The sequence below is a fragment of the Copadichromis virginalis genome, linkage group LG12 (assembly GCF_057382275.1).
Source record: "Copadichromis virginalis isolate Kocher_CV1m ecotype Utaka linkage group LG12, C_Virginalis_male_GT1.1, whole genome shotgun sequence".
In the NCBI taxonomy this organism is placed as follows: Eukaryota; Metazoa; Chordata; class Actinopteri; order Cichliformes; family Cichlidae; genus Copadichromis; species Copadichromis virginalis.
This window is the reverse complement of record NC_140629.1, coordinates 16,708,931-16,732,592: the sequence shown is the minus strand read 5'-3', so window position 1 is coordinate 16,732,592 and position 23,662 is coordinate 16,708,931. Positions and strand designations below refer to the sequence as shown.

Below are 23,662 nucleotides of genomic sequence, written 5' to 3'. Positions count from 1 at the left end.
GACCAGCTCCTCTCACACCTCAGTGTGCCAGTACAAAATACCCAACTCCTACATGCTCAGCCTCACATCAGTCACGTACACGAACAGTCAAAAATGTGATTGTTCTTATCTGAGTGTCAAAGTGACAGAGGTGGCTCCAAGTCTTTTATTCTGAAAAACATATTTTGGTCTCTGCTGTTACTGATATTATCTGTTTTTTTTGTTTTGTTGTTGTTGTTGTTTATTCTGGACTTAAATCTGTATCTGAGTCCAACTGCTGCATCAACACAAAGTGAAAAAAGAAAGAATCCTGACTGTGATTCTCAGTCTGAAGCGCAGGTTTAATATTTCCTCAGTTTTAGCTGTCATTTTGCTCTTCTGACCCAAAGTAACCACAGTTTTTTTACAGGAACTAAATGCAATAACACACGCAGACACTAATGTAAAGCTTGTGTTACTTCGATAGGCTAAATTTGACATGATCTGACATTTTTTTAATGTGATCAACACAAAAGTATATATATACAAATATAAGTGAGAATATAGTTTACTTATAATATTTTTATAAGTCATTAAAGTCATAAAAAAAAGTAACTTGGTATACAGATAAGACAATAGATACCCTGTCAGGGTTAACTGCTCTCAGGAAATGAGGTCATTTACATAGTTTACAGCCTTTGCTTTCCCATAAGAGGCGTGACTTGATTGTAAACACAAAAAACAAAAGTGCAACAAAGGGTGATACTTTATTTACAAAAATGAAATATCACAAATGTAGTGTTTATAACCAGCTCCACTCCTGTGACAAAGCATTTATCACAAACAGACATTTGCGTTACTCTTTCTCGTTGCGATGAGGCTACAGTCACACTTTACAAACATCATGCCAAAGTTCTGAATCTGGGCATCAAAAAAGCATGAATATAGGAAAATGCTCTCCCATAAAACACCCAAAAAGCAACAAACACACTTTAAACAGAATCCATTAGTCAAAATTGTCAAAGCCTTGTTAACTCACACATGATATTACTACACTGGTACTGCAGTAAGAGACAAGGATCAAAGATAAATGCAATAATTCAAAAGCAAACAGCGCCCCCTCTGTTGAGTGTGGGTACACAGGTGTGATTATGCACAGGATTTTTTTTTTTTTTTTAAAATTCAATTTATTTGATGCCAGGTAATCAAAACAGACGTTCTTCTTAACTACAGCTGTAGGTAAACACTACAGCATAACTACAGCGTGATTCTTTTTGGCAATGAAATACAGCTGACGCCGACCGCAGCAGGGTGAAGTCTGACCAGACATCCTGCATAGTAAACTGGAGGAGGACAGCTCAAATTAATCGGAGAAGAAATGCAAAGTCAAGGTAATAAAGCACTTGGTATAATGTGTATAATACAGCTCGGGAAATAAGAGAGATACACAAGTTCATTTTGGATGCTGCGGTAATCCATTCAGCTCTCACCACTGCTGCTAAAATGTTACCGGCCTTTTTTTCTTTTGCCTGTCTACTTTCATTTCATCATAACACCACTATTAAAAATCCAATCTGTCATGGCTGGAGCTGATGTGTATGAAGTAGCAACCTGTATGAAAAAAGGAAGGAAATCTGTCACAAATCCTGTTTTATCAGCGGAGATCATCCACACATGACACCTGGAAGCAAAGACAGCTGTGCTTCCCTCGTCATTTAAAAAATGCTATGTTGATGGCAAAGCAAAGATGCATGTACTAAATAGAGCATAAAAAAACTAACTAAAAGCGTGCACACATGGCCACGAGGGTTTGATATTTCCCTTTTCAAGACACCACTACTACACAAAGTGTGGTTCATCATATACCCAGTACTCTCCTGAATCTTTTGTTAATTGTTGCTTAAGTTGGGTGTTTTAGAATATTTAAAAATGCCTTTAGTTAGGGCCAGTAAGAAATGAGTAAATTGACATTCATACAAAGTTTGGTTATTTTCGACACTGCCTGTAAAATGGACGGCATTGAAAAAACATGAAATACAATCAATTGAGCTAAAAATGATTTTTAAAATTCTTGATGTGTCTCATGAATGTGCAGCTGCAGGTAGGATTTGCAGGATTATCCCTGGTGACTCCGAGGTTTCGGGTAGAGGGGACTTATAAAAAATCCCAGAGGAAGCGGTGAATAGGAACAACTCTCAAAAACTCTTGACACGTCTTGATAAATCTGGGTTACATGATACAAGAGCTGTGGTCAGCAGTGTGTGGCAGGGAGCTTAGCTGAGGCTGAGTGAAACGCCGGCTTATTTTTGGTGGCTGATGGGACGGTTGTAGTGGAGAACAATCACACTGATCAGCCTCTGAGGATGCTGTGGTTACAGACCTGCAGCAGACAGAAACACACTTTGTAAATGAGCACTGAAAACCCTTTCTAATTGTTGTTCACACACACATTGTTGTGCACGCACACATTCACACAGCGAACACACTCTGGTGGCTACATCAGGGGCAACTCGGGGTTTAGCATCTCGGCCAAGGATACTTCAGCATGTGGACTGGAGGAGTCGGGGATCAATCTACCGACCAGTAGACGACCTGCTCCACCACCAGATCTTCAGCTACTGTTTAACCAGTGTGGATTACAGTGCAAATACAGGACACAGTGGATTCAGACATCTAAATGCTATTGTAAGAAAATCAAGTCTAAATTAGTGTACATAAGACTGACTGTCCTGCAAAAGCCATTTCTCAGGTCAATGAGGTAAGCAAGCAAGCAATTTATTTATATAGCGCTTTCAGATCAGCCACGAGCTGAACACAAAGTGCTGTACACTTGACATGCCAAACATGATACATTGAGCATGTTAAAAAAAATGAGAAAAATAGTAATAATAATATAAGATAAGTAATATATATATAAACACATTTAAAACAATAAAATCAGCACATTAGATTAAAACAATAAAATCAGGGTCAGACTGTGTCATAAGCCAAAGAGTAAAAATGAGTTTTAAGACGTGTTTTAAAAGTGGACAGTGAAGGGGCCTCTCTAATGTGCTGGGAAAGATTGTTCCACAGATTAGGAGCAGCAATAGAGAAGGCCCTGTCCCCTCTGAGCTTCCTCTTGGACCTGGGTACCTCCAGGAGCAGCTTGTCAGCTGACCTGAGAGACCTGGGGGGTGAGTAAGGATGCAGAAGCTCAGAGAGGTAAGTTGGGGCAAGACCATTTAAACATTTAAACACAAACATGAGAATTTTAAAGTGAACTCTAAGATATACAGGCAGCCAATGGAGTGAAGCCAGGACGGGAGTTATGTGCTCTCTTTTACGAGTTCTGGTTAAAAGTCGTGCAGCAGAATTTTGGACCAGCTGCAGACGAGAGAGAAGATGCTGACTAACTCCACAATATAGTGCATTACAGTAATCTAAACGACATGAAATAAAAGCATGGATTACCTTTTCAAGATGCGGCTGAGATAAAATAATAATGAGGTAAAATTAACTATGATTAACTATGATTTTTAGTATCATTTGAAATGTAAACGGTTACATAAAAGGCACACCTTGCAAGAGCTAAAATGTAGCCTCAAAGTACTAGTGGTAGGCTAAACCTTTCATATGCTTTGAAATGTCAAAAACAAAAAAGGTGATGGTTGTAGCCTCTTCAAGCACTCCCATTGTGTGGATCTCATCATTTTGAAGCTTTCTGAAGAAGGACAATCATGAAAAGGCAGTACTTCCTTAAAAAAATAAATTGAAATGGCAGCAAAACAAAATCATGGCCATAAAAATGCCAATATACTGCCCCGCACAATGAATGTGTCTCCAGCCAGCCATCCATGTGGTAATTAATGAAAAGCAGGCCAGCATTACACCTAATGTGTAGCCACAGTGACAGCAAAGAGGATTCAATAGACATAGATCAGCGAGAGTGCAGATCGCCTGCACTCCAACTACGATGTGCACAAAGGATCTCTTATGTCCCGCACGCATTACTCTTAGTTCATATCCCGACTCCACTGGGCCAGTAGGGTTATGGCTCTCCAGGGACCAGAGAAAGATTACTGTGCTCACTCTCTCACACTGAATCCATTCACTGGAATTACCACATCGACTCAGCTGCACTTGCACATGCAGTACAGAACACACACACACACACACACACACACACACACACACACACACACACACACACACACACACACACACACACACACACACACACACACACTCTCAGTGAAACTTCTTACCATTTAGAAGTATCAGATGTGGTCATTTGTCTTCAGTGAGAAGGACAAGAACACAGGCTACAGAAGAAAAACAAAACACACCAGAGTCAGTCCACATGGCTGATGTGCACAACACACTGCTTATGTAATCTGTTACCTTATGATCTCCCATACAGACATTAGGACCCATTGTGTTGTAAACAACACTCTTCTCACCATCGTCTCTCTGAAAAGAAGAATGAACTTGAAGATCATTTATATGTAAACATAACAAACAGATTCTTCTTAAATTATATTAAGTTAAATTTTGAGTATCACATTTGTGTGGGCTGGATTATGTTCATAGTAGATTTACATCACATTACATATTAAAGGTTATACAGTATGTGTGCACGAATGTAAAACCGTGTCCAGGTAAATACTTTTTTAAATTGGCAGTGTGAGTGAAGTGTCGTGTAGTATTAAAAAATCTGTGTGTCCTCTAACATCCTGTGTGCTGATTTATTTGTAAAAGTCTTAATTTTCTAGTAAAATCAGAAGAAAGTGACGTCCATGCTCTGCTTGCATGCTGTGCCAACGGTGTGTAAGACCAGCCAACATTATTTTAGAACCAGAGCCCACTAACTTCAACTAACGACCATCTCCCACACAACACAGACTCCATCACAAACAAGACAAGAAAGAGAAGTATGCGAAGCCCGTTGTCTAATGACTTGTGATTTACAACTTCTTATGCAATGAAGATGTAGTTTTACACCAAAGTTAATCCTCAATTTCAAAATATGATCCAGAACAATCCCAAAAACTCAGGAGGACTTTTACAGACTTTGGCTCACAGACTTCTACAGGAAAAGAAGTCTTTTTGCAAACACAGGTATCACCATCTGTTAGCTAACATTAGCTTTCCTGCAAAAACAGACAAACTGCAAGCTACATATTGTAGCGAAACACTATCTTAAATAGATAATGCTAGCTAATTTTTTTAAACCCCTAGAACTGCTCTGGCTGATAAATTAACCCGTCACTATCAGCAAAGGTTTACGAACTAACCAGAGTCAGAGTCATGCAGCATAATTGGTTAACCTTAAAATGTTGCTAACTAATGCTACTGCTAAAACACATTGACTAGAAATGTTGGCTGGCTAGCTTGCCAAAGTGCTTCCTTAACACGTCATGCTAACTCACGTATTATATCAAATTGTGTTCTTGTCATCATGAAATGATGTGATTGTGCAAAGACTCACCCTGTGGATTAAATCTTGGGCTGTATGTGACATAAGGATGCGATCACACCAGGCAGGACAGCGAGTGTTCATGTACTGGGTTGGTTTAGCATGCTCTTCACTGTATGGGTAGCTGAGCACAAGACAAGAGGGGAACAAATTCTTAAAGCATGAAAAGTAAATGGCAGAAATTTGCAGCAAGTAGCAGAGTTACAGACCTTGGTGGAAACTTGATGTCCTCTTCCCTAATAACATCATCGAAGGCTGCAACTTCTTTGTCATACTTCAAAAGCTGAGGGAAAGAAGCCACTATGGTTACAAATGACTACAAACATCAACACATGAAAAACAAGCATGATGTGAGCGAGTGCAGATTTAACATTGGGGATAATTTGGGTTACTGCTACTAATGTTTCTCCCTTTTTGTGTTTACTGCGCTGTCATTTCTTTGAAGTATTCCTGCTGATGGAATCTAAAATCTAATCTAATCTAAAATCTCTGAAGACAGGTCAAACTAAGTTTCCCTTGAGTTTCTCAGTAGTGCAACTGATGATATCTTTATGGGTGAAAGGTGAGCTTGTGTTCTTACTGCTCTGCCATTGTCCTCTCTGAAAACCGCCTGGTGCAGGTAGGCGAAAAGCTTCTCCTCAATTCGAAGCAGAACCTAGAGGTGAAAAGGAGGCAGAGAAAGTAACTTTTGAAGCAGATAATTCTGCCTTTTCTTTTTTTAAACGAGATTCTCTCGTTTCAATCACCTGGTGGTCGTTATCCTTTTCTTCATATATGATTCTCTGCACTTCGTTACTGCTGTCCTTCTTCACCATCTGCACATCGGCAGCAGTGGACAAATCCTGGTCAAAAAACACAAACGAGAGGGTTTATGTCAAAATTACAGACTGGTACATGATTGCAACACTTGAACTTTGGGGAAAATGAATGCTCTTGCATACCTGGACCAGACTAAGTGTATCCAGACGGAAGTTGAAATCTCCAAACACAAAGAAAGGCAGCACAGTTTGCCGACTGTCTGATATCCTGGAAAAATAAAAATACTACCTTAAGCCATAACACAGGGTTTTAATTCTTAATCCCAATGTACTTTGTATGTGTTGATTCTGTTAAAATGCTAATTCACTGGATAAGAGGAGCTACATGATAGCACATTTTGAATATTATGTTTTCATACAGTAGCGTGCAGCTGCTAGTCTCACCTGCTGATGACATATCTGAGAGCGTTATTGCGGTTGGCTGAGTAAATGGAAGGACTGGAGTTGCAGGCAATGAGGTTAGAGGCATCATGGAACAGGTGGACATTTACCAGGTCTAGACCTCTGTGAAAACACCCCCGACACACACAGGCAAAAGAAGGTGAGTTGTGGCAGATGGAGGGGAAAAAAACAGGAAACAATCCGATAACTCCAAAGCCTGACATCAGATAGGTGTGTATGTGAGTCTGTGTGTGAAATAACAGGTGTCTTTACAGGAGCTTTCTTATCAATGAGCACACTTGGGTTAATGTTCAGTCTACAAACAAGTGCAGTTCACTGGCTCCTTTTCTTAGGCTGTCACCAGAAAGCAATTAATGAGCATCTCACAAATGAGCTGTGTTGACTCACAGTATGATGCTGTGGTACATTCGATTTTGAGCTCCTGTTGTTCCAGTCCCAAGGTAACAACACAGCAGAGCAAATACTGACTACTACTATGAAATTAAAACCCTGCTCACCATCCTATAACATGCCGAGTCTAAGCTCCCAACAGAGCACCACATTAAATTAATTATTTATATTCTGTGAGTGTAACCAGTGAAGTAAAGAGGACATTTTTGTCAAAACAAAACCCAGAAGATATTAATAACTGGATGATAAGAAACCACAAGGTCATCGGAGCAGCTGAATGTGAGCCTCACTGTTTGTTTTATATCAGCTTTGATAGATCAAAGTAGGTTTTAAATGTCCTCTTAGATGTTTACTGAGTAAAATTTTATTTGCTTGTCTTCAAGGAACTACAATATTTGACCTTCAGTTTACTGAGGGATGCCGAAGCATGCTTTAAAAACAAGTATGACATAGTGGCTAACAGTTGCTTTAACTCCAGCAGTTATGGTTCCATATTGTAGGAGCTTAAACATACTGATACCAAATACTGTAAAAGATGGACAAAGCCAATGTGGACATACCAAATATGATTTAATAACATTTTTTTTTAATTATTATCAAAGGTTAGGTCCTATCAGTGAAATGTATACCCAGCCCTCTGATGTGATGTCTTATCTGAACATTGACCCATGGGACATTTTTTTATTTATTTAACTTTGACAGTCAGTCAAGGACTTTGGGCTCATAACAATCTTTTACGCTGCTTTTCCAATCTTTTAAAAACAGGCTACATATTTGTTCCCAAGGGTGTTTTTATTGTCAATGTATTTTTCCAAAAACGTCACCAAACAGCCACACATGAAAGTGTGTTCAACCCTGCTGGTGCATCACGGTGAAGGTGAGTGTTTGTTACGTACTGGTTGTGTATAATCCAGCGGGTCCTCATGAAACCCTTTCTGGACCACTTGAACTGCAACAGAGGAAAAACTGGAGTGAGTCACTAAACAGCAGTGAGCTGTGTCTTTAAAGGGCTAAATTGATAATTATTGATTCTTGCACATAATTTGTCTCATCACCCTGTCAGAGCAGGCAGACGGCCCCCCGAAAGCCCCAGTAGACTCATTTGTCCCAACATCTCCTTTGGCCCATGTTTGCCCCTCCCGACAGGCATACCCAGATGCACAGTCATGCATACATACTCACATCAGGCCAGAAATTCTTTGGGAATTTTTCTTTCTCCACGGTGGTGACCCTGTCCAGAGAGCCCATATACCTGTTCTTTTCCAGCACTGCTTTAAAATTCTTAACTGTGAGAGGCAGAGCCAAGGAGGTGACATGTAAAAGAGTGAGAAAACATGCAAACAGCAATCAATAAACTGGTGTTAACCTCATCAGAGGGGCATACATGATGAGCAAATCTATAAGCGGGCCATTAGACTGTGTTCGGCGAACAACAATCGTTTCGGGCCACGCAGCGAGTGGCAGCTTCGGGATGTTTATGGTCCTTCCATAAGCTTTTCTGAGGAGCTTTTTCACATCTAACGTGACTGGACTATGCAACAGCAAAATAGCCGCTCCACTTTAAATTCGAGTTCTTTGCAAATAGGAGACGTAGCCTTCAAACTGCCAGCACAGTTTGCCAGAGAAATGTCCAACAATTAAACACCGACAAGGATTTTGCAACAGCACAACCGACTGCACCAAAGGAGGGAGGATTCTATCAAAACAATGCATTGAGTAATAACCATTGGTGCGTTCCAACACGTTGTTTGGAAAATAAACTAAATTTAGCACAACATGATGAATGATGAAATAGGAAATCCATGTAAGCGTTGTGTTTTTTTTTTACCATGAAAGTCATACTGTTGTATATTTTTCAGTGTCTTGTGGATGAAGTACATGCTCCCCAAAGCCTGTGGATAGAAAAGATATAGCAGTTACAATCAGTTTTAGGTAAACCACTTCAAAAAAATCATAGTGAAACTGGACTTTTAATCGTTCTGCAGAGGCTTTTGGTTTCATTGATCCTCTTCAAAGAAAGCAAGAACACATGGTATGCTTTGTGCATTGGGAATGTATGACACAGTGCATTGTTACTCTCCAAAGAGATGGCAAACTTTAAGTAATAAAGTATTTCCAAGAGGACGTATAACTGCACAGCACATCCACGCGCTGCTTCTGAGACACGCACACTTCAGTACCCAATCATCCCTGACGTGGAGCTGACCATTTTTAATGTACTAACTGCCTGCTCCACTGATCTGATTAATCGCGGCCCGTGAAATCAATAAAGACAGAAAATTAAAACCATTTAAAAGGTATTAAGCAGTGAGCCCGCTGTCTGCCAACACCGCTGCTGCAAACTGGGAGCTGAAGAAAAATCAGCCGGCACTCAAGAGGGCTCAGGGCGTGACAGACCGCGGTGACAGACACCCCCCAAATTTCTCCCTGAAGAATTCATTTATCTTCAGTGCCAAAGTTGTCCACAATAAATAAAATTAGATATGTCTCCGTGTTTGTCTGCGAACTGCAGTTGGTGACCAACTTGTCTGAATGAAGATTTAAGCAATGAGTTATTTAACCGAGTCTGAAATTGTCCTTAACTTGTATAGCAGCTTGTAGACTCAGGAAGGAAGTCAGATCCCACTGAAGTTATGTTGGCACTTTTTTCACAAAATTGGGACATTAGAAATGTACTCTAACAATTCATAAAACACGAGATGGCCAACCCTTTTCGCTTTGTTTATGCTAGATTAGTAACAATGTTATATACTGTAAAGTATGTGCACACACGTCGGCGCACACAGAGGCACATTTCCCTCCTCGTTTTCCTCCACATACTCTGCCAAACACCTATCTTCATCAATCAGGTTTGTGCACAGTTTAATAAAAAAATATTGACTTACAAGTGATTTTTTATCAAAACACCATTTGTACTGGGAATTCATGCAAGTCTTCCCCCTCTGCTTCTGCAACCCCTCTGAAAAGAGAACCCACCACCCCTCCCCAAATTCTCTCATGGCCGTATAACTGATGATCGCAGCCAAGGGGAAACAAATTGAAAATCAATGCAGGTGGCACCGACGAAATGAGAATGAGGCATTAGGTGGGGTGGGGTGGCTGCAACCCTCCCAGGGCAAACAGCGGGGGGTGCAAACACTCAAGTGCAGAGGAAACTTAGTCCCGGCTGTCTTCTGCCCCCAACACACTTTATTTATTGTGTACAAATAGGCTGGGATCAATAGTTTTAATCTAGAGTTAAATGTATTGACTTTGGCCTGTCTCTACTCTCACCTGGCCATTGAGTTTCCCCTTTTTTACTTCACGCACCTTCAGTCTACAGATGCAGCCATTGACCCCTACTGTCAAATGTTCAGCGTGAGGGTATCACCTGGGAGGAGTGTGGGTTAATACTTTAAAAAACACTCTACTGTGCAAAAGTCTTGAGCTGACTGTCCTTTCTTTCCGTTTTGCTAAGAAAGTGGGAAAAAGGCACTGCGATTTATTGAAAAATGTGCAAACATGCATGGAAAAAACAGGTTGAACAATTCAAACAGCTTGAAAGTGAATATTTGGTGTGAGCGCCTCTATTCTTCAGTACAGCCTGAACTCTCTTAGACAAGCTTTCTTGTGTTTTTTTTTTTTTTAGGTAGTTTTCAGGAATAGTTTTTCAGGCTTCTTGAAGGACATTCAAAGCTCTTCTTTGGATGTTGGCTGCCTTTTGTTTTGCTCTCTGTCAAGATGATCTCACACTGCTTCAGTAATGCAGAAGCCCAAAATCTGTCCAATACCACTGGCCAAAATGCAGTTCCAGCCTCCCCCTGGTTTACAGATGCAGTAGACACTCACTGTCGTTCTTCTCTCCTGACCTCTGTACATACTGACATATCCATTTGAAGCAAGGTAAGGTCTTTACCTTACAATATATGGGCTTTGAGGCAACTCTTGTTGTGATTTAGAGCTATATAAATAACATTAAATGATTTGACTTTCAGATGCTGTTGATCTGCTGTATATAGATTTTTTGCCTGACTCTTCAGTTTCCTCTCTACAAAGTATGCCGAGACATGTTTTTGGCTCATAGCTTTTTCGGACTCAACTTGTTGATACAAAAATAGAAACAAATAGTAGGATTGCAACAGGCTGCTAGTAACAAAGTGCCTCAAGTTACAATTTAAAACTGGTTCTTTGCTAAGCTGTCCATAACACGGGCTTATCCCTTGAATTTCATGGCTTTTTAAAATCTTGAATGATTCATAGGCGAGTGTTAAGAAGCGTAACAAAAAAACAAAACAAAAACATTGCCCTGACTGGCCTGAAAATAAGCAAAAAAGCAGCCAGTGGTTAAAGAAAAACTTTAAAAGCTCGTCAGAAAACCTGGGGAACTATTGCTCAAACAACTTTTAAAAAATTACAAGAAAGTCTGGTTCCTCGAAAGTGAAATAAAAAAAATGAGGGGTGAGTCACAACTTTTGCACTTCCAGCTAGGGGCAAAATTTCTAGGAAACTAATACTGTTGAACCAGTTAAGAGCCACTGTGAACTTTAAGAAATCATTTTCATTACTTTCTAAGAAAGATATTAAAAACTTGTTTGTATTACATGAGGACAATAAAAACGAAGGTGCATACAGAAAACGTCTTTCATAAAAGGTGTGGACGATGAGGCTTAATCTGTGACTGAACAGCATTCCAGCGAAAGACCAAGGATTCAGCTCATGACATTAAGAAATGCCGGGAGCAGCATGAGATTTAACAGACCTGTCTTTAAGAGCACCTCCTCTCCCTGTGCTCATATTGCGCAACAGCTTTAGCGCTGTTTTGTGCTTCATCTTTGAGATCAATGTCACTTACACAAGGCTGTTGTTTTGCACATCTAACATTCTGCAGTGAACTGAAAACTGACTCCAGCTAGGAAGTACTACTATAGTATGTTCAGATTTCAGCAGATTTTATTTGCAATGTCCTGATCTTTAACATGATGATCAGAATAACAGTTAGACTCACAGAAAAGTCTGTTTGGGCAGTCTGTGGCAACCAGTGTTGGTCAAGTTACTTGAAAATAGTAATTAGTTAATAATGACTAAGTACTTGTCCAAGAAAGCAATCCTGTTACTTTACTGGTTACTTATTTTCAATAGTAATTAGTTACTTTATTACTTAGTTACTTTTAAAAAACATGACACACAACCTGAATATGTAATAACACAATAGACCTTTTCACCCTAATTCTATTTTTTCTGCATAATCCATCATGTAAAATTGAATCAAATGAAAAAGTCTCTTTTAAAGATTGTTTTAATCCTTTAATTTCATGCACATTGCATCAAGCAAAAATGCAATTATATGCAACTGTCTTTAACATTTAAACCTATTTTCTGCATATTGCAGCATAGACACTAAAATAATGTTTTGTGTTTACACTCACACTTTTAAATAGATGCCAGTAAAACACAGCAAAAAATAAATAAAATCAAAGATTGCAATGCAATCTGGAGTCAGTAAGCACGTTTTTTGTTTCACTGTGTTGCGTCACTCTCAGAAACTTCTGATTTTCCCCAGCAGAGTGCATTGAATGCATCCACTTATCATTGTGCATTAACATGTAAGAGAACTCCATCTAGTGGAAACACACAGCAACTACTCTGTATGAAACGTTTTTGTGTTTCTTACCGTGAAGCTATCTTCTACTTTGAACTGGTTGTCCACATAAATGCAAGACCTGTCAAAGTCTTTCATTTCTTCACTGGACTCGAGGGTCCTGGTAACAGCAGAGCAAAAAAGTATGATCACTGCACTGGAGGTTTCTTTGTATACAGATCTAACGAACTAAGAGTCTTCTGACTACAACTATACAACCATCAATTAATGTTATGTTTTTAAATAAAGATGTAATGACTTGACTGGTTCTCGCTTCTTGAATGACATCAAACCGTAGATGGTTTTCATTTTTTTGACACATTATAAGGAACTGTTTAATTGACAACAATGAATCAATGGAAATGGCGAAATGCATTATAATCAGCATATTAATCCTACCAGAAGAAGTTTTCTGCATGGCCCATGTTTAACATGTAGTCCTTTCCTCCAACCTCCTGGAAGTGCAGGGCAATGAACTGTGGCTTGTAGCTCTGGATAGTCTGTTATAAAGCAAAGCAAACAGTCTCAGTGCAACGTACATGCTTACACTAAAGAGCACTGAGGGGTGTAGAAGGTCAATAATGATTGTTACAGGATGAAGGCAACTGTCCTTTAGAGAAGGGCTGGTAATGCTATCAGTTTAAGTACTGGATTGCACCGATGACGCACATGCATGCACACGGCTGAGTTGTAGTTCCTTCCGTAAATCTATGTAACCACATCAGACTGACTTCATGAAACCATATGTCTCTCACATCTCTTACTGCCTATCCCTCTTCATCTGCTATACATCATCATCCTCACATGTCGCTGCTTGAAGGATGTAATTTCTTAACATAAAACCTCTTCGAAACATTAGCGTTTTCCACAGAATGTTCCTGCAAATGTTTCATAATATAATCCAGTTTAAAAAATTAAAGATTTCTCTCTAGGGAAGACTCTTAATTTGAAATACAAGATACACAAAGTATGTCCAATGTGTGGGCAATGCAAATCAATCAGCACATCTTAAATATTTGACCATTCAGTTTGTCTCGATTGGTCTTTTAATTGTGATTTTTGAATTTCAACACTACATCTATGAATGGAGGCCAGGTGAAGGTTTACTATTGATGACTATCGGTGTTAGTCCTTCTGCAGATATGTTATCAGTATTTACAACTGTATAATAGAACAGTGGACAGAACCAACACAGGTTTCGCTTCCTAGAAGTGGCCATACTCCCCACAAAAAAACCCCCAAAAACATGAAATATCACATTCTGAAATCTGTAATATTATTATTGCAACATGCAGAAGCTCAGCTTACCTTGTACAGTTGTTTTAACCATTCACTTTGAATTTCACCGACCTATGAAATGTAAAAACATACAAACAAACATATATATATATATAATTTGGGCTCAGATCAACACATTTTTTCAGTACATCTGGAAATCAGAATTTTTTTCATAGGTTTTTTATTTGTAGGTGTCAAAAATGGACAATATTTACTTTCCCGTTTTCATCATCTATGAGAACATGATGTCCCTATTTAAATTTCACAGATCGTGAGGCTAAAGGCAGCAGAGGTTAACCAATTTGCAGTGAAGAAGAAGAAACTCATAACACTGACAACACAATAGATATTTAATTCATGTTTTTTCCTTTTAAATGTTATTTTCTCCCTCACTTGCACAGATATAATCATATAACACTGCTATTGCAATGTCTCAATTATCACAGTGCCATGATAACAGTATTATTGTGGACAATTATGTATGTATGATATTATGATATTATTATGTAAGTATGATATCATCTGAAACAAATGTACAAAATATGTTCTCCTTCATTTCTGTCAAACAAAGCTGTATGAAACGTTTCCAGCTGTTAGTATCGTGGTTGCTAGGCAACCTGGGCAGCGCGACAGAGGCTAGACCGTCCCATTTCACAAGCCTACAAGCCTCGCACTTCCGGCCTCAGCGGTCTTTGAGTACGTATTTTATGCCTGTTTTATTTTCTCTTTTTAAATATTTTTATGACTTGTAATCTTATGTTCAGCACTTTGTGAATCTGTCTTGAAAGGTGCTGTATAAATAAAAATTTATTTATTTATTTATTTATTTACGCGGCACTTGAGGACCGTTAAGGCTGCAGACCCTGAATTGGGATACAGCCTGTCGCTACCCGATCCGTACCAGAAACCCGATCGGTACCCCGCATGCGCAAATCTTACGTCAATTCCTCTCTTTGCCAACATTGCAACATTCAATATATTTGAATGATACGGTTAGCGCCCAGTTAGCACCTAGCATTTCTCAACAGCTCTGCCTCCTTTTCGACTACCGGGACATTTAAACAATGGATAATCCGTATACAAACAAATTCATGCTTTTCTCCTCAACAGAGAGCATTCCCCGATTGAACAACAGCGCCGTAAAATAAGAAGAATGGCGCCTAATTACAGAGTTAATAATACAGACTTTGTAATGTGTCATGTAAAGATTCATGAGCCAGATGAAGTGTTTACTGACAATTGACAGTGATAGCGGTTAGAGCAGGGCGATATGGCCAAAAATATTTATCACGATATATATATGAAAATTTGCGATAACGATATAACTGACGATATAATTGATGGGAGACAAAATACAACTCCACAACATTACTAGCGCAAAAAGACAACCTTCCATTTATTTTCACTTAAACAAGAAGCTGGTTTTTATGTACATTAAAGCTTTATAAAAATGTAACAGTGCAAATGCAAATTCCTTGCTGAAAGTATAACCAAAAGGCATTTCCAGTAGAAATGGGCTGACATATCCTGAGCATAACCATGTATAATATCCACTGAAGTTAAAAAGAGGTGCTTTGCAACATTAAACTGCAGTGTGCAGTACGTATTTTTCAGACCATAAGGTGCACGGGATTATAAGGAACATTAAGCGAATCAAAGCAGTCAGATAAATCAAACTTTATTAAACTCATTCTTCTTGCTTCCTCCACTTCTGTACCATTGATTCATTAATGTTGAATTCTTTGGCAGCTGCTCTATTCCCATGTTGTTGCAGTATAACTAACCTCGTATCGTGGATGGATCATCTCAGTTGTTATCCTGACTGAAGTTTGGTCCGTTTACAGCATCCTGCCATGCGATTGCATTTGTCTCTAACCATGAGGAACCTTCACGTTAACTTTTATAAGTGGAAAAGTGTTAGTGTTCGTCCTCCAGCTTCACTGTTTATGTTATGATAACATAGCTGTGTCGCTAGCGATCACGTAGCACATCATTATATACCAGCTAGCCCAACTTCAGTAACCCTACAAACGTCACTACTGTTTAGTTTCCCGTCTTCATTTATGTTGGAAGTGATAGCAGAGCTGTACGTTTGAATTTTTTCAGAAATCTCTCAGTCAGAACATGCTATATCATGCTTAGGTAACTAGCGAAACTAGCGAGCTAACTTCCGCTAGCTTCCTGCTAACTTCTAACTCCGTTAAATGTAATAAGTTTTGTTTTCATGGATGCCTGGAAGTTAAACTTTATAGTTACACCTGGTAAAGCAGCAATGCTGATTGTTTTATTAAAGATGAAAGAATTTAGACAGTTTTTAACTCTCAGTGATGCTGCAGTGTTGTTTGACCTGAAGCATACAGAGTTTAGGACCCAGATTACTCCCAGATTTAAGAGCATCTTAGTCCGACAAATATGACAATAACGACGGCCGCTTGCATGTTCTGCAAAAAATGTGCTTTGTTGTGTATCTGATGGACAAACACCAAACCAGTTCCACATCACGGAAGTTGCACCATTTTTACAAACCAATTCTGGTTCCTCAACAATCGGCCATGTGCGTATGAAAACAAAGGCACTGCGCATGCGCGTTTTACTCCCATTCTATCGCGATATTTCATTTTCCTATCATTGCCTAACATTATACCGGTATTACCGTGAACGGTATAATATGGCCCAGCCCTAATAGCGGACATCATCATCATTATTCCAATCAATCCTCTCCACACAGACAAGCATAAACACACTCAACTATCACTAAATCAAATTTAACACACGTTTGTAATGACGCTAATTCAGTTTACAATAGGGTTCATTCGCTTGGTGAGCAGGTGGCAGTATCCTCGTACACTGGGGAGTAAACTGCCATTAAACGAACAGAAGAAGAAAACCCCTGCACATGCGCGGTACGGATCGGGTAGACCCGATTTGTACGGTCCGACTGTGCACAGTTTTTTTTTCGTTTTTGTCTACATTATACTGAAATGTTTCATTATTGGAAACATTTTAAGAGATACTTGTTATTCTTAACATCTTAACAGGTACTCTGACCCGTAACTATCGTAAAACGCTTCGACCGAAAGTAGACACCGTTCGCGCATGCGGGGTACCGATCGGGTTTCCGGTACGGATCGGGTAGTGACACAGTCGGGTTATTGTCTCCCCAGAAACATTTCCGTTGTGTTTTGTGTGCTTTTGCAGCATTTTTCTTTTTGCAGGTGTTTTTCTTTTTGCAGGTGTTTTTCTTTTTGCAGCATTTTTCTTTTTGCAAGTGTTTTCTGAAGTTGCATTCCATTTGGCCTCTCAGGGCCACCGTATCATTCCCCTGCGTCATGACCCAATCTGGGCTGTCAGACAGATGGCCTCACATTTGACTGTAGAATACTTTTGCATACAGTAGAGTTCATTGCTCAATCACTGCAAGTCCCCCAACAACCTCTGGCTGCAAAAGAATCCCAAATCATCATCCCTCCACCGCCGTGCATGACAACTTGTATGAGGTCTTTGCTGATACGCTGTGTTTGGTTTTTGTCAAATGCGGAGCTGTGGATGGCGAAACATCTTCATTTTGGTCTGGTCTTTCTTAAGGACATTGGTTGAGAAATCTTGTGGTTTGATGAGATGCAAATTTGCAAACCAAAGTTGTGCTGCCATGTTTTTGTCAGAGAGGTTTTCTCCTGGCAACACAAACAAACCGTACTTGTTCAGTCTTTTTTTAATTGTACTGTCATGAATTTTAACATTTAACATTCTAACTGAGGCTTGTAGAATCTGAAACCTAAGAATCTTAGGTTTTGATTTGCAATTTCATTGCATTTCATTTCAAGATCATGGCTGGTGTCTTTCTGTCTTTGTTAACATATGCCAGAACATCTTCTTTTATAAAGGTGCTCACACTTGCTGATGATCAGTTAATCAAGTTCATTTAGTTAGCAGCACCTGGCAGCTACTTCCCTACTTAATTGCTATGGAAGCAGTAAGGGTACACTTAATTTTAAATATACTGCTTTACATTTTGCAGTCAAGAAAATGTCACAGACTTCTGTTAGAATAAACTAATTATTTATTTTATACAATTATTTTTTCTTTATTTTACTGCTATGTATGACTCTAACAGGGCACTTGGTTCACAATAGTTTATATTTCATGTGCCAGATTAGTCGTACAGTCCATGGCCTGATCTATCTAGCATATAAGGTGTGTGTTATATGTTTTTTTTTAAACCTATTGACTTAATGTTGCAAATGCTCATTTCATCGTCCTATGAAAAAACAATTATGCCCGAAAGATTGCGATTATTGATCAAATATGATACTGAGTGAAAGAAAGAAAGATATATGGACAATCTCTCTAGGGGACAACAGAAGTCCCCTACAGAGAAATGTATGGAAACATGCACAGAGCTACAAGTGCAAATTGAAGTAAAAAAATAAGTGACTAGTAAATGTGACAGAAATGGTCAAATTCTTTTTAATGCTTAAGAGTTACATAACTTGCAGCTTCAAATATTCCACCTAATTCTTACATGGAGTCCATAAATGATGATCAAATGATGATGTATTTTTGCTCATTTATGCTGCCCAACAGAAGGGACATAAGGACAGAAGTAGAAACCTCAGATTAATGCAAAACAAAGAAAAGCTTCTGTATTTAAAATTGCACTGCCATATCAGCTAATGGATAATCAGCTCAAATGGAAGTCAGGAAGTCATCTCAAACTCTGAGCAGGTTAACATAAACATTAGGGATTTCCTGGAAACATTATCCTGTGCCATGTACAAGTACAGCTGCACCTGTTGCAGTCCAGCCAACATCAGCTTGTCATCTATGAAGGTCTGTGTCTTTTTTCATAGACAGTTGATATTCAGGTTTAATAGTAAAATGTTACTCAAAAAAGTCAGCAGATAAGCCTTATACACAGCTAAAGAAGCCAAACAGGTTCAGTGCTTCCAGGTTTAGAAAAGCAGGCAGATATTTTAGATGCTACATGTGAGGTGCTGTACCCTGACAATACTGATCCACCCATCTCATCAAATAAAATTCTGTTTTCATCCCATGATTTTGTTGTTGCTGTTTAAGGTCATGTTTTGTTAACTTGTATAGCTAGTAGCTGGTACTACCAGGTAAAACAGTTGTTTCTTTTGCCACAATCTTCAGTCTTGTAGTTCATCAATTGATACCAACTTTGATCATGTACTTTCTTACAGTGACACTACTGGATTTACAGCCCAGAGTAGGCGCAGAGTAATATGCAGTTTCCTGCAAGGCCATTTTTTTCCCTAGCACCTGAGAAATCACTTTGCATAGTGCATTTGCATGCCAGGGATAACAGCGACTCAGCCATTGTGACCGATAGGACTCCTCTCACGTCAGCCTTGCTCCAAACACTCTGTCCACCAGCTGTAATACATTTGCATTTAGTTGACATACTTTTAATTTATACTTTCTATAGACGTGACAACGTTAAAAACTGGATGAGGCAAACTTACAACAACCAGTTGGACACTTTATTTTTTCTTTCTGACCAGAGCAATAAGCAAACTGTCAGACAGCAGGCATAGTAGAAATTAAACTCTTTTCTTTGTCTATTGTTGTAATCTGCACTGCAGCACTTGTGTGAAGCTGTGGTCTTTTTAAATGTGCTATAGAAATACATTTTGATTGATTGATTGATTGATTGATTGATTGATTGATTGATTGATTGATTGATTGAATTAAACAGGCTGATTAAGTTGATTGGTCTTGTCACAGAGTGGTGACCACATCCCGTCCTATGTCAGCTGGGAATGACTGAAAATGAAGGCATTTGTTTTTATACAAGGGAAAATATATAAATAAGTATATATTTAGTCATTACACAAGCTCAGTAATAAACATGGTAGCCAAGATGGCAGTAAATATCGGTGAGAGTTTAATGTCTCATATGCTGAGCTGCTCTAACAGGACACTCAGCCAGCCCAGAACTGCAAAGGAAAAGGATTTACTCTGTCTTGTGCTGCAGGTCCTGCTCTCACCCAAAAGTTGGGTGAATAATTTAGGAATGTTTGTTTATAGAAATGAGAGGGCTTAACTTAAGTAAGTGGAAAAGTTCAAGTCCACCGCGGAAGATATTCATCTGTTTACATATCTCCCACAATGGGACCTGACATGTTTTCATTGGAGCAAGGTCTGGCAACCGGAAACGGGTCCTGAGCCAAATTTCCATGAGTCTAAGAGCTCTCCTCCCTGAAACTTAAGCAAAGCCGAGGTAAAACAGAGAAAGAGCTGGAGCCCGTTGGGACAGTTAAATTACAGTTTAAATTATTTAATCTTGTGTTTAAAATGGTAGTTTTACTGTATGTTTTTGGACACATGCAAAAAAGTGAGACTGGGCTGTTACAGACTCATAGAGCTACCATGGCGCTCTAAATCTCCGCAGTTTTACAAGGCTGCTATAAACTGACTACTGAATACAAAACAAACACACTTTCCCAGTAGTGACATCATAAGCACTGATTTTACACCTGGGATTGATGAGAAATAGTATGGTTGCAATCTGAGAGGCAGCAACTTCATTACCCTCATAGAGGATCTGGAGGACTCCTGCAAAGGCACAGCTACCTTTGCAGACTGAGAGGATGCCAAGGATGTTAACTCAAATGAGTTAACATCCTTGGCAATAAATCAACTTCTGCACTAAATCTGTTATAAACTTTATGTAACCTGCAATCCTCTATTAAACCTTTGCTGACCTTAGTTTACTTTGGAATGAGTTATGCCCAACACTCAATGCAACTTGATGTTTTGTTCTGTGAATTATGCACTGCATTGTGTATGCATCTGTGTGTATGGAGATCATTAGGTTTGTACATGTGTGTGCACAGATGCTGAGCTGATCATTATCAAACAGCATCAAAAGTTTACAAAGTTTTCCAGCATGTAAATTGCACAGTATTGTGTTGGTGGTGGTGTTTTTGTTTTTTCTCGTTCACCTGTTTACACTGCACTCTTGTTGTTTATTTTATTTTTTATAGGAAAAGGGCAATTTGTTACTTCATGTCAACATGACGAGGGTTAAAGAGGTCTATTCACTATTTATTATCAGTATGAATGTATAATTGAATTGCAAGCATAACTGTAAACGAAAAAAAACAAACACTTCTGAATGACAACATTTATTTGACCTGTGTGTTGTTATTGTTCATGTCTGGGTGTTGCAGACAGGTTCAGAAGGATTTGGTAAACGGTAAAAGGACTGGTTCTTATAGGACTGGTAGATATAACTACTTTATCTGAGCACTCAAAGTAGCTTCCCTCATTAAGAAAAGCACGCTCTTTCTATCTAAAATTCACACCCCGATGGATGTATCGGAGAGCAAATTGAGGTTAGCGTCTTGCCAAGGATGCTTGGCATGCAGACTGGAATTGAACCACCACCTTTCACGATTTGTAGGTGACCTGCTCTACCACCTGAGGTGCAGCCACCCGTTCCAGTCTGGCACGTGACGCGTCCAACAGGTAGCTTGTCTAATTATGAGTCAACTTTGACTGTTTCCTTTTAATTAACAGTATCTGCTGCTGACAGCTGACAAGGAAACATTGCTTGGTAACTTGAAAGCGTCTCATTACGAGGCAAATGTATGTCAATTACCGAAAAGCCCCAACAACAAACAAAAAAAACATAAAGCACCAGAAGAGCTCAGCTCACTGCTTACATCCTTATACCTATGATGTAAGCTAGCAATGTAGCCGATTCAATATTTAAAAAAAAAAAAAACTTGCCTCCTACCCTACACCCTCCTACCGGCTTACTTAAGCCTATTAGCGTTTATATAATCCTCTGACTGTACCTTAAGTATGGTGTGACTTTAATTGTGATGCCGTTCTACTTACATTGTCAAAGAGTGAGCCGACGTTTGCGGTGACAAGCAGCACACCGGTGAACGTTTCCATGTTAACGACGCGAGCAGTCCCGAGGAAACTCCGTAGTAGCAGCAGCAGCGTCGCCAGTGATGCTCATGCAGGCCTGCGATCAACTCTGCAGGAGCTTACCGAGGCTTATAATGTGTGTGAGTGTCTGAGAGAGAATCTGAGTCGCGACTAGCAGCTATCCCTCACGGACGCCTTCCCGCTTCTGGTCCAAATCGTTTGCTGATAGCGGGCTTCGGTGTCGCACGGTTAACGTACGCCTGCAGAGAGGCGCTCGTCTTCATCATCGTCGTGGAGTCAGGGAGCAGGTAACAAGTTTGTGTAACTGCCCGTTCAGACGTGTGGATTTCCGCCTCCTCGGGATTAATTGGACTAGTAGGTTCTTAAGGGCTTCTTAAGCTGCCTGGACTGGGCATCTGTTGCTGACAAACCCTCGGAGAGCCTTCTGAAAGCGGGCGGTGTTGCGTTATGAACTCCTGGCGCTCCGCCCATTTGCTCCGATCGCTGCTGGTTTGCTGTATTCAATAAAATACAATACAAGTTTATCAGTGATAAGCCAACCAGCACTCAATAATAAAATCACCTGGAGGTAATCTCACAGCATTTGAATGTCACAGAAACCTTTACATACATACATACATGACTTGCTGTACAAAACAGCTAGCTTTTACCGCAACCACTCCTGAACCACACTAAGCATTACATTATTACAACAATGCTTTGTGAGGTGTTATAACCTAACATGTAATTTATAGACCACATAAAGTTTTTGTTGTTGAAAAAAAAAAGACCTGAAAGGATTTTAAACTCGCAAATCAGCGTACCACAGTCTCGTTGTCTAAAGACACAAAACAGGAAGTTAGTGATCTTCTCCCTGTGTAGCACTTCTTTTCACTTGGGGCAGGTTGCTTTTCTTCAGCGCACAATCAAATTATATAACAGGTACATCTTGCCTTAATCTCACTTCCCCTTAGCTGTATGATCAGTGATTATACCCTGCTGCTATCACCATTAACTACACTGTAATGTGCAGTCCTGTGCCAACAGATGCATGACTTCCACTTTAGTCATTTTTCTTAGAAAACCCGCCTTCTCCAGTATCTTTTCATCACCACAGCAGCATAACAACATTTCCCCATCCTTAGTTTCCAGTGGAGCCAGAAGCTATAAAAGACTTATTTGGAGTCGATGGATGTGTGCCATGTGGCAGGGTTGGACTCTGGCACTCCGTAATGTTGTTAGTGAGCTACTCAACCAAGGCATGGGTTACAAAATCGAAAGCCGCTGTCTGCTTCCTCTTTCTCCTCCTCCTCCAAGCACTGTGTGCTTTATTTACCCGCATCAACTTGAAGCTATCGCAATCAAATGGTTTGGAAGGACGCCTCATTGAAAGGAGGAAGAAGTGGTTTATTGCAGCCATGGATTCTTGGATGAGGCAGTGCAGTATGAAAGTTTTCAGACCTTGTGGTTGTTGTTCATCTCTGTCTCACTTCCACAGTGCGTCTTTGTCCTGTCTTCCTCCCCTCATGGCAGATGGCTGTCCTCCCCTAAGCCTTGTCCTGCTAGAGGTTTCTTCCTGTTAAAAGGGGGATTTTCATTCCCACTGACACCAAGTTCTTCTTTTTAAGGGGGCACAATGTAAAGTGCTTTGAGGCGACTGTTGTGGTGATTTATAAATAAAACTGAACTGTCAAGTTTTCCACATTTTGTCAAGTTCCAATAATCTCAAATTCGATTCTGTCCTCCTGGTGCCAACCAGCATTTTACTGCACAGCTTCTGCTGCTCTTCTTCACAGGTATCTTTAACCTTTGCCCTTTTCAGTTCTCCATCCGTAT

General features: G+C 39.6%; 1 protein-coding gene across 2 annotated transcripts; it reads right to left on the bottom strand.

Moving 5' to 3' along the window:
* Positions 1 to 706: 706 nt before the first annotated feature.
* LOC146696745 (inositol polyphosphate-5-phosphatase A-like) lies at positions 707 to 22,340 on the bottom strand. Of its 2 annotated transcripts, XM_085475008.1 has the most exons (16): positions 21,791 to 22,339; positions 13,952 to 13,993; positions 13,043 to 13,143; positions 12,677 to 12,764; positions 8,855 to 8,918; positions 8,209 to 8,312; positions 7,923 to 7,975; positions 6,619 to 6,738; positions 6,358 to 6,442; positions 6,163 to 6,258; positions 5,997 to 6,071; positions 5,626 to 5,699; positions 5,429 to 5,540; positions 4,342 to 4,410; positions 4,206 to 4,262; positions 707 to 2,338 (listed from the first exon to the last, which is right to left on the bottom strand). In XM_085475008.1, exons 1-15 carry the CDS (start codon positions 21,848 to 21,850, stop codon positions 4,218 to 4,220), a joined length of 1,188 nt encoding a protein of 395 aa, XP_085331134.1. In that variant the 5' UTR covers positions 21,851 to 22,339; the 3' UTR covers positions 707 to 2,338; positions 4,206 to 4,217. The 2 variants fall into 2 exon arrangements, with proteins under 2 accessions (XP_085331134.1, XP_085331135.1); XM_085475009.1 differs by lacking the exon at positions 13,952 to 13,993 and having other exon boundaries at positions 21,791 to 22,340.
* Between the last annotated feature and the right edge of the window lie 1,322 nt (positions 22,341 to 23,662).

Coding starts and splice junctions, on each gene's coding strand:
- LOC146696745 (XM_085475008.1), bottom strand. CDS start 21,850: ATGGAAACGTTCACCGGTGTGCTGCTTGTCACCGCAAACGTCGGCTCA. Junction 6,259..6,357: donor ATACACTTAGTCTGGTCCAG/GTATGCAAGAGC, acceptor TTTTTTGACCAG/GATTTGTCCACTGCTGCCGA. Junction 4,411..5,428: donor CCCAAGATTTAATCCACAGG/GTGAGTCTTTGC, acceptor TCTTCTTTTCAG/AGAGACGATGGTGAGAAGAG.